General features: G+C 44.3%; 1 protein-coding gene across 1 annotated transcript; it reads left to right on the forward strand.

Annotated features, from left to right (window-relative positions):
• The first annotated feature begins 497 nt into the window (after nucleotides 1-497).
• Nucleotides 498-10,482, forward strand: REG4 (regenerating family member 4). Its single transcript, XM_025989211.2, has 5 exons — nucleotides 498-564; nucleotides 3,409-3,506; nucleotides 6,928-7,065; nucleotides 8,301-8,406; nucleotides 10,415-10,482. Exons 1-5 carry the CDS (start codon nucleotides 498-500, stop codon nucleotides 10,480-10,482), a joined length of 477 nt encoding a protein of 158 aa, XP_025844996.2.
• The last annotated feature ends 1,981 nt before the right edge of the window (nucleotides 10,483-12,463 follow it).

Genomic DNA, 12,463 nt, shown 5'->3' on the forward strand with positions numbered 1-12,463 from the left:
CTGTGAAATATGGGTATTGGACCACATATTCACTTTTAGTTCTAACATAGAAAAATTCACTCTTGAGACTGATTTGATTTGATTGAATTGACTCTATGGAAAGTCTATTACTGCCTGATCTGTGAGAAAGCTTGTTGGTTCTCCTGAAAATAGCAGGAGCAGGCTCTTCACAATATACCAAATGCCTTCATTCAGACTTTTAAACTATTCATCCCAGTACAGGTAGGCCTCTGGCGCCGGACCAGAGGCTTTGCAGGTGACAAATTAAATATTCCTAATCTCTAAATTTAGCTTGAAGTTCCCTTTATTGTATGATCTGAGTTTAGCCAAAAACAAACAAACAAACAAACAAAAAACCCTTTTTTCCTCCATAGGTGATTTGGCATCTAAATTCCTGGGTCAGTTTCACCCACTGTGTTCAGATTACAGATCCAGGTGAATCCAGGAACTTCGAGGGAAATCTCATAGGTCTCTTCTGCTCTCCAGGGAAGAGGACGATGGCTCCCAAAAGCATGTGGCTGCTTCTACTGCTGAGCTGCATAGCCAGCACTGACGTCCTGGGTAGTGAGTATCAGTCACTCAGCTGGAACTGAGCCCAGAGCCAGTGTTCATGCAGCAAACTCACATAGCCCTCCTTTCGCCAAAAAAAATGTTCAGGTGCTACAGGCGGTGGATATCAGACAGGAATGAAAGACCATGTCACGTAGTAAAAAAGTGCAGGACTATAGAATCAAATTCTAGCCTTGTATAGTTGTGAGCCATAGTTAAATTATCAACTAAATGTTGTGCTGTGCCCAAGATTGTGAATCTGAGAAAACCACCAATGAGCTGACACCGATGCAAGTACATGAGGGTTTATTAACAAGCTCAAGCTTGGGTCCAAGTATACTCGACACAGCGGAGCAGGGACTTGGACCCTGAGGTGGGTTACAGCTGGGTTTTTATGGGCTGGTCTAGGGGTAAGGTGGGGTTTTTCAGTAAGGGTGGGGGTGTGAGAATCTCCAGTAAAGAGGTCTCACAAGCTCTTGCTTCCTTATTCTGATAAGGGCGTGCTTTGTGATTTTGCCTGTAGCCGGGGTAAGGTAGAGTTCAGTACCTGGTCACAGTGGCCTGGTCACAGTGGCCTGAGATGGCTACTGAGGCTACAATGGCTGTACTTGTGCTAATGTTAAACTTGAAAGGCCCTAATTTTCTTGGCCTCCACAGTTGGTTATAATAATTTTGCAAGTTTCTTGTGAAGGTTAGAGATAATGTATTTAAAGTACCTGACGCCTAGCAGTCAATAAGTGAGAGCTCTAATCCGAGCTACCCAATGTTTATACATTGTTTTCCCATTTGAATATGCTGGGAATTCTGGTTTGCAAAGGACTTACAGCCTCATGGGAGAGATGACTCCTGCATACATGTAGACCCAGCATCAAGTACAAAGTAACATGTCAACAAAGTGAGAATCAATAATCTAAGATCTCGCAAGTGGAGAAAGCCAAGAAGAAGACTGTATGCACAAGCTAAAAATAAGTATCATAGAATATCTGAAGTGGAAAAAATGAAATGTAGGCACATTTGGTGTAATGCCTTTGTTCTGTTTATGAGGAAAATCAGGCCCAAAGGAGGTGGGGACTTGCCCAAGATCACACAGCAAGATTATGCGATGTTCTGGCTGCTAGTCCAGGGTGCCTTTCACAGTCCCATGTGGCCCCATGAAGGAAACCATGCCTGAGCATGTATATAACCTGACATTCTTCCCACTGGGGAATACTTTGGCCATGGGGAGATCCATTGGAGGGACATAGGGAGAGAAGTAGTGTTCTTTGGGCATCGTATTCATGTCCGTGGCTCACTTCTGTAGTTCTTGTCTTAGCCTACCCTGGATGTGTCCTTGTGTTCTAAGGCTCTCTGTCCTCCACACCATGCCAACCAGGAGCCACCAGTTCTCTCAATCCTATGACTTCCCTGGGTCCTGGGGAATTCAGCCACTTTCTCTGAACCATGCTAGAGTGTGAAAGACTATGGGGGGCAGCCTTGAGCCCTCCTGTGGAGCCAACTAGCCAGATAGTTAGCTCCCTGTTGTTCTGGTTCTGGCTTCCCTGCAGGGGCTTGAAATTCACCCAAACTAAGCCTGGGGAGTGAAGTAGAGCCAGGACATTCTCACCAGTCACTCCACTACTCTTCCACAGATCCTCCCTGCAATTGTAAAGAATTTCTGGGGCTGCAGCATAGGAAGATCCAGCTGGGACTAGGTGATGAAAGCCCTCACATGCTAGCCAGAGTAAGGAGATTATGTGAAAGCATAGGAAATTTATAGAGATTTATAGAGATTTATAGGTGAGGGATGAAATAGAACAGGGAAATGGGGCAAACAAGTGACAGTAGTGTCATTTGAGAGAGGAGAGAGGAAATGCTTGCTTTGTGACAACAGTCTGTGAACATCCACTAGGAATAGAAAGAGCCTTGCACTCATCTCTAGCATTGGAGCACAGCCACATGGTTACAAAGCCCAAACTTGCCAGCTTGGCATTCCCTTCAACATCTAGGCCCTCTGCATTTTCAGCCACCTTCTTGTTTTTTAAACCTTCAGATATGGTATCATAGCCCACTCACTAATCCACTAGCACAAAGAACTTGTGCCTCTCTCTGTCATGATTTCCTTGACTTCCAGGCCTTGATTCTTCTTTTCCTTTCCACCATGTTTGCCTGAAAGATTCCCTGTACTTAAGGCAAAATTAAGTGCTTGTTCTCGCTGTGCACAGCTTACACATTTCTGCGCCCATTCCTCTGCTCACACACCCCCTTTGCCTCATATGCCCCCTTGCTACTGACTTACAGCTCACGCATCCTCAAGCTCCATCCAAGTTGGCATCTAACCTGTCCTGTCCCCCCTAGCCAAAACCAGCACTACCAATCTATGCCTCTCATCCACTCTTGTGCTGCCTTCTATTATGGCTGTTTGACCTTAGGACCAATGTGGGGATTTTTCCAGTCACTGAGTATGTCTGTTCCAATTCTGCATTCCATAACTGGGGAGATAATCACAGGATGGCCTTGGGGTCCCAAAGACCCCATGGAATGATCCTAGTTAAAACTGTGTGGTCACCTGACCTCCATAAGCCCCTCCTTTGGCAGACCACAGTGACTTTTTGAGTCTCCTGGAATTAGTGTCAGTTCAGAACCAGTGTCCAGTAATCCCCCAAAGATCTGATTGTATCCTTTTCTCCAATTCACAGTTATCCTTCTAAAGGCCATAGTTCCCTTTGGAGAAGGCTGGGAGAAAGATTAACAGTATAAAGATTTGGCAGCATAGCAGGGTCCTTCCAGGGCACCAGACTCCTCTTCATTTTGTAAACTGACTAGTGCGGTAATTGATTGTTTTTGGCATCATGACTGTGATTTCCTTTGGTGTCTGTGCAGGCATCATCATGAGACCCAGCTGTGCTCCTGGATGGTTTTACTACAAGTCCAATTGCTATGGATACTTCTGGAAGCTGAAAAACTGGTCTGAGGCTGAGGTAAGAAATCTGGCCCCACACTTAGGGATCTCTAAAGCAAGAGGCCACTCAGAGCTGCAGATCTCGTGCGACTCAGAACTAAGGGTCCTTCCTTGGCATTCTGAGGAGTCGCCTCTATGCTGAAATGGAGAGAGGGCAGTTGTGTGTTTCAACTCACTCAGTTCTAAAAGCATGGGTGGAGCATGAGCTATATGCCCAGACCCTAGATGGGTTGTGAAGATGTACAATTGAACAAAAAACAGCCATCACCCTCAAGGAGGTCACTGTCAGTAAGGACAGAAATAAACTAAGAGAAGGAGAATAAGAAGATAAAGACCTTATAGAAAGAATCATTGAATTGCTGTACCAGATTTACCAGGCCTGGGACATAGTCTTCAGAACCACCTGATAGATAATGAAGCAATCTAAACAAATGAAAGGCTTCATTGTCTACACCACCCAACAAATTTACTGGTTTTGTTTCACTGAAGATACCCAAGTAGGCAGTCCACCTCAGAGGATTGTGGGGAGCCCATGCTGCTGTTTCTCTGGGTCATGATGGTTTAACTGACATGACTGGCTGGGGGCACCTTATGGGGAAATGTGATGTGATCTGGGCCCAGTATGGCCTCAGAACTCTGTATACAAATAACTCAGCAATGATGGAGCACTTACCAAGTTATAGCTATTGAGGATGCAAAGTCTTCTGTGGCCTTAGAAAGTGCAGGATTAGTGCAAGATTGTGATGTTGAAACAGAAAATTTCAGTGCATTGTAAGCAAAAGTGATGTTACCCCGATTACACCCAGAGTAACTAGTGGAGCAAACCCATGGAAGTCAGCCCTAATGCAGTGCTTCCTTTGTGATGTGAACGAGAGAGAGAGAGAAAGAGAGAGAGAGAGAGAGAGAGAGAGAACTACATGAAGAAGGAGTTTCCCAGACACTATTCACTAAAAGAAAAAAAGCTAATGGAGAGCAACCAACTTTTCCTCAATTCTTGAGAAGCAACTTTATGAAATTCTGAAAGGTCACCTGTACTGCTGTTTCCAGAGATTCCAACACGAATTCTACCAAAACAAAGAGGAATATACCTAGAGACTTGGGAGTAATATTGACCTGAGTTTAAATCATGAGTCTGCCTTATAGAGTTAAACTATACCTCACTTTATCTGTTTTCTTGCTTTTAAATGGGGATGACACAGGCACCTCCGTGGCTCAGTTAAGCACCTGCCTTGGGCTCAGGTCATGATCCCAGGATCCTGATTTGAGCCACGTGTGGGGCTCCCTGCTCAGTGGGGAGTCTGCTTCTCCCTCTCTCTCTGCCTCTGTCTCCCACTCATGCTCTCTCTTTCTCTCTCAAATTAATAAACAGATAAATAAAATATTTTTAAAAGTAAGTAAAATTAAATGAGGATGACACTTTATCTCATGGGCTTGTCAGAAGTATTTGTTAAAATGACTTGCCTGTGGCACATGCTGGGTGCTCAATTGAGGGCAAAAACAGTCCGCAGAATTGATACAGAGCCTTAGCAGGGTTAACCACTCCTGAACAGAGTGCAGAGAAGGTGCTGGAAAAAGACCCAAGAAACCTTTGCATAGCCACTGCTGCTCTTTGACTAGTTGCCAATATTGAGGGCCAATCTTAGTTCTCAAGACCCTGAGTCTGGAGGGACCAGGAAGATGACAGGAGGAACTGATCTTGAACACAGAAAGAGAGATCTGAGTTCCAGGCCTGGTTCCATCACTATCAGGAGTGTGGACTTGGAGCAAAATCTCACTCAACCCCTTGGAACCTGCTTCCTCTTCTGTCCCAGGAATCCTTTGTGACTGGTACTCTCACTAAATTTTGACTGGTCATCTGTCTTCTGCGTATCACATATTCCAAAGTTGAATGAAATTAGGGGTATGAAAGCATTTTGGTGTTGTAAAGTGGCTGCAAATGTGAGGACTGCATGAGCATCCAATACTAGCCACATCTAATCATGAGCAAGATACCAAAGGGAAGCATTGGAATAGCAACCACAGCCAAGACCCTGCTTTTATTAAATTGAGTTGTATTAAATTAATTTTTATCATGTAGGCAGATCCTGTAACAAAAGAGCATAAAATAAGTCTATATCTTTATGTAGCTATATGACATGTAGATATAAAAGTTTGTTTTATTTAATTGGACGTAAATTTCCAGTTATAGTTATACCCCATGTTCCATCCAATACCTGAAACAAAAGGTGATTATCATTCAGTAATGGACAAGAAAAATCCAGGTCAAATCTCTTAAACAGGTATGAAAGTAGCCTCTTTGAAGAACAAGAATTTGGGATCAAAAAAGGCATACAGGAGTAAAACAAACTTGGGTCTGGAGCTGAGATATTAAAAGTTGCCACAAAGCAGATAGTTGCATGCTTCCACACCAGTCCCTAGTCTAGCTTAACTGGGATGAAGGCACTCAAAAATCCAACTAGGTTAAGTCCTGTGGCTACTGCTGAGGAAATGCAAACAGGCACATTAATCTAGAATGAAAAAGTAGCTAACACAAGATCTTCAATTCTAAACCAAAATTTGAGGAGTCTCCTCTCTCCTGAAGGAGGCATCACTCATTTTTAGACAATTTACACTATTCCTATTTGGTACAAAATAAAGATAATGTACAGAGCACTTGTTTACACTTTACACATGTTATTCTTGTGCAATATGGGGGCCAGAATAATTTAAAGTAAAACAGAATGGAACTTGAGAGTTATGCAGACCTGGGCTCTATTCTTGGGCAATTAAGTCTAACACCCCTTTCTGATCATGTGTTTCTCCACCATAAACTAAAGGTGGTTCCTACTTCCTAAGACTGGTGTGAGAATTCAGTGGGACAGTGTGTGTGAGATGCTCTTCATATTGGAGGTGCTCCATGAAGAACACTACCCTATCCTATCTGCTCTGAGACACATTCTTTTCACATTTAAACACCTCCAAAATCAAATGTTCCCTTATTTAGATAAAGTGGCAGTGGTTTTTTCTTTCTTTCCTGGTGGGACATGAACAAAAAAAGGCACATTTTATAATGAGTGATTTCTTAGATTTTTTGCGATGCAGAATTATAATATGTAATTATAGCAATTATATCCTCACAAACTCCCTTGTGTAGCAGGTAAGGAAAGTTCAGAGAGGTCATGACTTGTTGAGGTAATATGATGCAAGAACAGAAGGAGCCCAGGCACTTCCACTGACCCTAAAGCTCACAACCTTGCCTTGGGCTCCCTCTTCCTCTGAGATCTCACACTTGTGACCATTGTATTTTCTCCTATGGAGACAGGAAGTGCTATGGGGTTTAGATCTCAAGTTCTGGAGGAGATGGGGCTGCATACTCCATGCTGCTTGGTACACCAGGGTTCTGGGATGAGGACAATGCTTTTAAACCTCAAGAGTTGATTAGCACAATTTCTTGCCCACAGCTTGAGTGTCACTTGTATGGAAATGGAGCCCACCTGGCATCTCTCCAGAATATAAAGGAAGCCAACATGGTAGCAAAGTACATAAGGGGCTTCCAAATAAACCAGCCTGTGTGGATCGGCCTGCATGACCCACAAAAGGTAACTTCAGAGTTGGTCCACAGATGCCCCCTTGGGAAAGCCTGATAGATTTGATTTTATGCATTTATAACTGAAGAAAGCAAATAGCTAATAAAATCCTTTGAAATAATGTCTCTAGTTATCAAAGAAATGCAAATTAAAATAGCAATATAATTTGATTTGTAAGATTATCAAGCTTTTGCTTTGTATTAATGAATAATTTTTTAAGATGTATTTATTTATTTGAAAGAGAGAGAGAGCAAGTGTGAGGGAGAGAAAGAGAATGCAAGAGCATGCAGGAGCAGAAGCAGGGGGAGGGAGATGGGCAGAGGGAGAGAAAGAGGCAGAAAAAGAGGCAGAAGCAGGCTCTCTGCTGAGCAGAAAGCTCACCTCCAGGCTATCCCAGGACCCTGGAATCATGACCCTAGGCGAAGGCAGACATTTAACCAACTGAGCCACCTTGGAGCCCCTCAGTGAATAATATTTTTAAAGTTATAAAGAAATTGTCCTGGGAAACCTGGGTGGCTCAGTGGTTGAACATTTGCCTTTGGCTCAGGTGGTGATCCTGGGGTCCCAGGATCAAGTCCTCAGTGGGCTCCCTGCAGGGCTGTTTTTCCCTCTATGTCTCTGCCTCTCTCTGTGTGCCTCTCATGAATAAGCAAAATCTTAAAAAAAAAAAAAAAAGAAAGAAATTGTCCAGTAGATGGAGACTTAAATTCCTACAACTGGAAAGTGTTTTGGAAAGTAGTTTGACAAAATGCCTATTCATGCCCTTTGACCCAAACATTCTACTACTGATTTCTAACTAAGAAAATATGTTTAAGTACAGAAACAGCTTCAGAACAAAGTTGTTCATGGCAGTGTTCTTTATAATAATTGTAAATTAGAAACAATCATCAATAGAATTAAGGTAAATTATAGTACATAATTCCCATTTCAAAATGTTTAGGAAGCAAGATGCACAGTTGAAGAGGTATCTTAAAGCTCACCACATATTTTAGCACATAAAACTGTTGTGGTCGAGAAAAATATTTATACCAGAAGTAAATATGCCAAAATATTAGTATTGTTTTCCTCTCACTGATTAAATGGGATGAGTTTTCTATTTTTCATTCCGTGCACATTTCTGTGCTTCCCCTATTGTTGCAATGACAAATTTTTACAAGTATTCAGAGGGCTGGAGAGGAGCCCCTGGCTATGAGCCCATGAGCAGGAGACCTGTTGGCTGACTATCTTCCATCTCTGGTCACTTGCAGAGGCAGCAGTGGCAGTGGATCGATGGGGCCTTATATTTATACAAAAGCTGGTCTGGTGAGTCCATGGGCGAGAACATGTACTGTGCGGACATAAGCGCCAGGAACAGTAAGTCCTCACGTGCTGTCCCTTGCCTCTTCCTAAATCATAGCCCTGCCCTTTACCTGTAAGAGCAAATATGGACCGTCCGCTCCTCATCGCCCATCCACACCAACAACTCTGTTTTCTATAGGACGGTGGTCTTGCCACAGACATGGTGTACCGACCTTCAGTCATCTGTGACCACTTTACAATCTTGGCCGTATCAATGGCCCAGTGGTTCAGCTGTTTACTTACTAGGTTCTTTACATCCATGCACTTTTTTTCTGAAATAGGCTTATTTTAAAATCCTATTATATTCATACCATGAGGGGGAAAGATGCCACATTTTGGGAAACCCTGACTACCGGGAGCAAACATGCAGGACTCCTTTCGGACTTCTTGATACTCAGGGGTCCCTGGGAGGCACAGGACCTCATCTTTGCCTGCATTCTTCCCTCTTCTTTGTTCCCCTGGGTTTTGTCCCCAAAATGCAGGGTCCAGACCCTCAGCTGCAGGCTGCACATGATCATGTGAGTCTCCTGGTTTCTCTTGTCTGCTTTCATTCTGGGCTTTTTATGCTAATAAGTTAGAGTCTCTGACCTTTGTACCATTGACATTTGGGCTGGATAATTCTTTGTTGTGGAGACTGTCCTGTCATCGTAGGTTCAGGATACCTTGATGTCAGTAGATCCACCACCACCCCAGGTCGTTTTGACCAAAAATGTCTCCAGACGATGGTACATACCCCATAGGGGACAAAATCCTCACATTTGAGAACCACGGCGGATAATGATGTGGAAGATTTCCCTTATAAAACAAGGAAACAGAATATCAAAGATAAAGGGGCTACTTGATGCCAAAGACATTGGGTTTAAAAGGGCCATCATGGTGTCACCAGGGCACCGCTCCTGGGCAGGAAGTGGGTCTGGGAAAGGCCTGGACTGAGGACTCAGGGACGTGAGGCAGGGGGGCTGCCCTCTAAGGAATAAAGTTTATATGCACAAAAAAGAGCAAGAAAACTTTCCAAGAGCAAAGGATGAATGGAGAGTAAGGTACAAACTCTGAGGCCAGGTCCCGACCCTTCACGAGGAGAAGGTCTCCTCGCAGATGAAGGAAGGGCTTCTCCCAGACTTGCAGAGACCCCAAGCACTGCTGTGAAAGGCATAAGACAGTCCAGATAGAAGGGACACAACCAAGATCAATAGGTAGAAGCTAACAAAATGTGGATATCAGCCTAAATTAAGGGAGAAAATTGTGAACAATTAACACTATTCAAAAACAGAATGGGCTACCTCCGGGAAGTAGTGAGAACCCCATCACTGGAGTTAACCAAGCAAAAGTGGACATTGTAGCTGCTAAGAGTATTAGGAGAGAAGCTCCAAGGCACATGGAGAATTGACTGAGGAACACTTTTATTAAATTGTATTTTATTTATTTTTTAAAGTTTTTATTTATTTATTTGAGAGAGGAGAAAGATCAGGAGCAGGAGAAGCAGACTGCCCGCAGAGTGGGAAACCCAATGCAGGGCTTGATCGCAGGATCCCAGGACCATGACCTAGGCCAAAGGCAGACGCTTAGCTGACTGAGCCACCCACACGCCCCTAGAGAGATGGATTTCTTTTAAGGAACTGGCTCATGTGATTGTCAGCCTGGCAGAGCTGATGTCACAGTCTGGGGCCGGGGGGCACCCTGGACGCAGAATTCCTTGCTCTTTGGGGAAACTCCATCTTTTCCCTGGATGATTACGCACGTTATGGAGGGTAATCTGCTCTACTCAGAGTCTACTAATTTAAATACTAATCACAGCTAAATAAAAAAATTCCCTCACAAGAAACACATAGATTGGTGTCTGACCTAACACCTGGGCACACATCCCAGCCCAGTGGACACATGAGATTAACCATGGCAGTGCCTTCCCCGGGGTTCCAAGCAAAGCACTCAAGTAACACAGGGAAGTGCAGTACAGAACTGGATGGGTTTGAACGTGTTTATTTTCTTTTTTCTTTGTTATTCTCATCTGTTTATTCTCTTACAGATTTTTTAGCTTGGGAGAGCAATGATTGCAGCAAGCAGCAGCATTTCCTGTGCAAATACCGACCGTAGAGCGTGCATCGAGGCTGTGCCCACCCCTCGCAAGCCCCTGTCCTCTTCCCTCTGTGCATGCTGGCTGCATTTGATCATGATCTCAGAGTAAACATGGCAACAGAGGCTGATGAGGCCCTTACTGCACTCACTTTTTTAGGTTTATTAGAGGCAAAGTCCTCAACGCTGTTTGTGACAGTGGCTTCCAGTTCTAAAGGTCACCCTGGGATCCATCCCTGTGGTCCTGTTTTCCTCCTCTCCACTTCTGGCCATCTAGGGGGACTGGTGAAGTCCTGGGCATTGGGCCATCAGGTGTAAAGGTTGGAAGACAGGAGGTCACCTGAGGAGTGAGCTCCCAGCCCCTTTCAGCTCTGCCCTTTCTCTAGTGCCCACATCCTCCTGCTCAGACACCTCCTCAGTCTTCCTTCTGCAACAGGGCATGTCAACCAGCAGGGTTCCTATTAGGCTGATGTGGACCACAGATGCCAGGGCCATCTTTTAGTAAGTAGCTGTCTGCGTAGAAGATTGCTCTGTTCCAGTTCAGTAGTGATGGGAATGAGAAAGGAAACGACTCAGAAAAATATACCCATGTGTTTCTTCATCTCCTTCCTCCTAGACCCTGCCTTCCCTCAGAATAGCTCCTCCCCAGCTGTGGCCCTGGTTTGATGAGAGGAGGGAGGGAGGCCCTAGGAATGGCCAACCTCTGTGTCGGGGTGAATGGGTGGTGTTATTTCAAAGTGAGTACAGCAGCTGATGGGGGTAGACAAGAGTCACAGCCAGTGGCCTGGAGCTGCCTCGGGCCTGATGCTCCTGTCTCTCAGCCACTAACAGCCCCATCTCTTCACTCAAGCCTCTCTGCCTGGTGAGGTTTGAGATCCCTTATGAGGTGGTTGCTCTAATCCTCAGGAGGTAATTTTTCCCTTGTACATATTTGGGACTCTCTAGGTCAGGAATCTACTTGGCTATATAAGAAGAAATAATATGGTCTTGACAATTACAGAAAGTACGGCTTTGGTGTGATCACATCTGCATTTCTTAGAAGCACCACCAGAGAGTGAGGTTGTGCAGCCAAGCCACGCACTTCAGGCTATGTGGATGGCCATTGGCTTCCCTCCACATTGCTCTGCCAACCATTCCACAGAGAGTCTTATACCCGAACCTGAGAAAGCTCCCCTGCTCCCTTGTGACATTAGTAGGCTGAGACTAGCTATGACATGCTGGCTCACAGAAGAGTGCAATGAGGATAAGGGAAGTGAAAAGAGAGCTGATTTTCCCACCCCACTTCTTCCTCCTTTCCTCCACACCCCTGTCACCCTTTTGGAACCAAAGAGGAAGACATCAGAAATTATAGGTCGCAAAAAGGCTTGGTAACCCAAGGGATAAATGTCTTAATGGTGGGAGCTCAGACAAGATGCCAGGCTGATAGTTAGCTTCAGTGAAAAGCAACCACCAACTCCTACCAGGGTTCTGAGTAAGGTACCATCAGAGAAACAAAGGTATCCGATTCTATGATGGAAGATAAATCTGAAATGCCAGACTGATAGGATCCATGTAAGGACCTCGCTGGATTAAGTGCCAGATTCTGTGGTCTTTCCTGTAAGAAGTAATAAAATAGAAGAGAAACATGGGTCACAATTTCCCAAAAAAGTAGAGATTCTCCATATCTCCTGACTATGGCACATATGAGAGATAAAAGACACCATGGCCTGCCCACCTCCCTTAATTCATTCATCCTCTCCTCCGGAAAAGGAGCTCATGATAGCAAAGAAGCAAAGATAAAATAAAAATCCAAGGAGTGTTAAATAATAGATATACCAACAGAAAGCAAAGTACAATCTAACAATCATTCTGTAAATACATTAAAAATACTTAACGCATGTTTAAAAACAGTTCCAACTGAGTAGCATCACCACCTAAAACACTCTTGGTGATGTAACACTGACTAAGCACTCTCCCTGAAATTGCTGGAAGGCCAACAAGCTGCATGTGTGTGAGCACAGTT

Source organism: Vulpes vulpes, chromosome 8 (assembly GCF_048418805.1).
Source record: "Vulpes vulpes isolate BD-2025 chromosome 8, VulVul3, whole genome shotgun sequence".
Lineage (NCBI taxonomy): Eukaryota > Metazoa > Chordata > Mammalia > Carnivora > Canidae > Vulpes > Vulpes vulpes.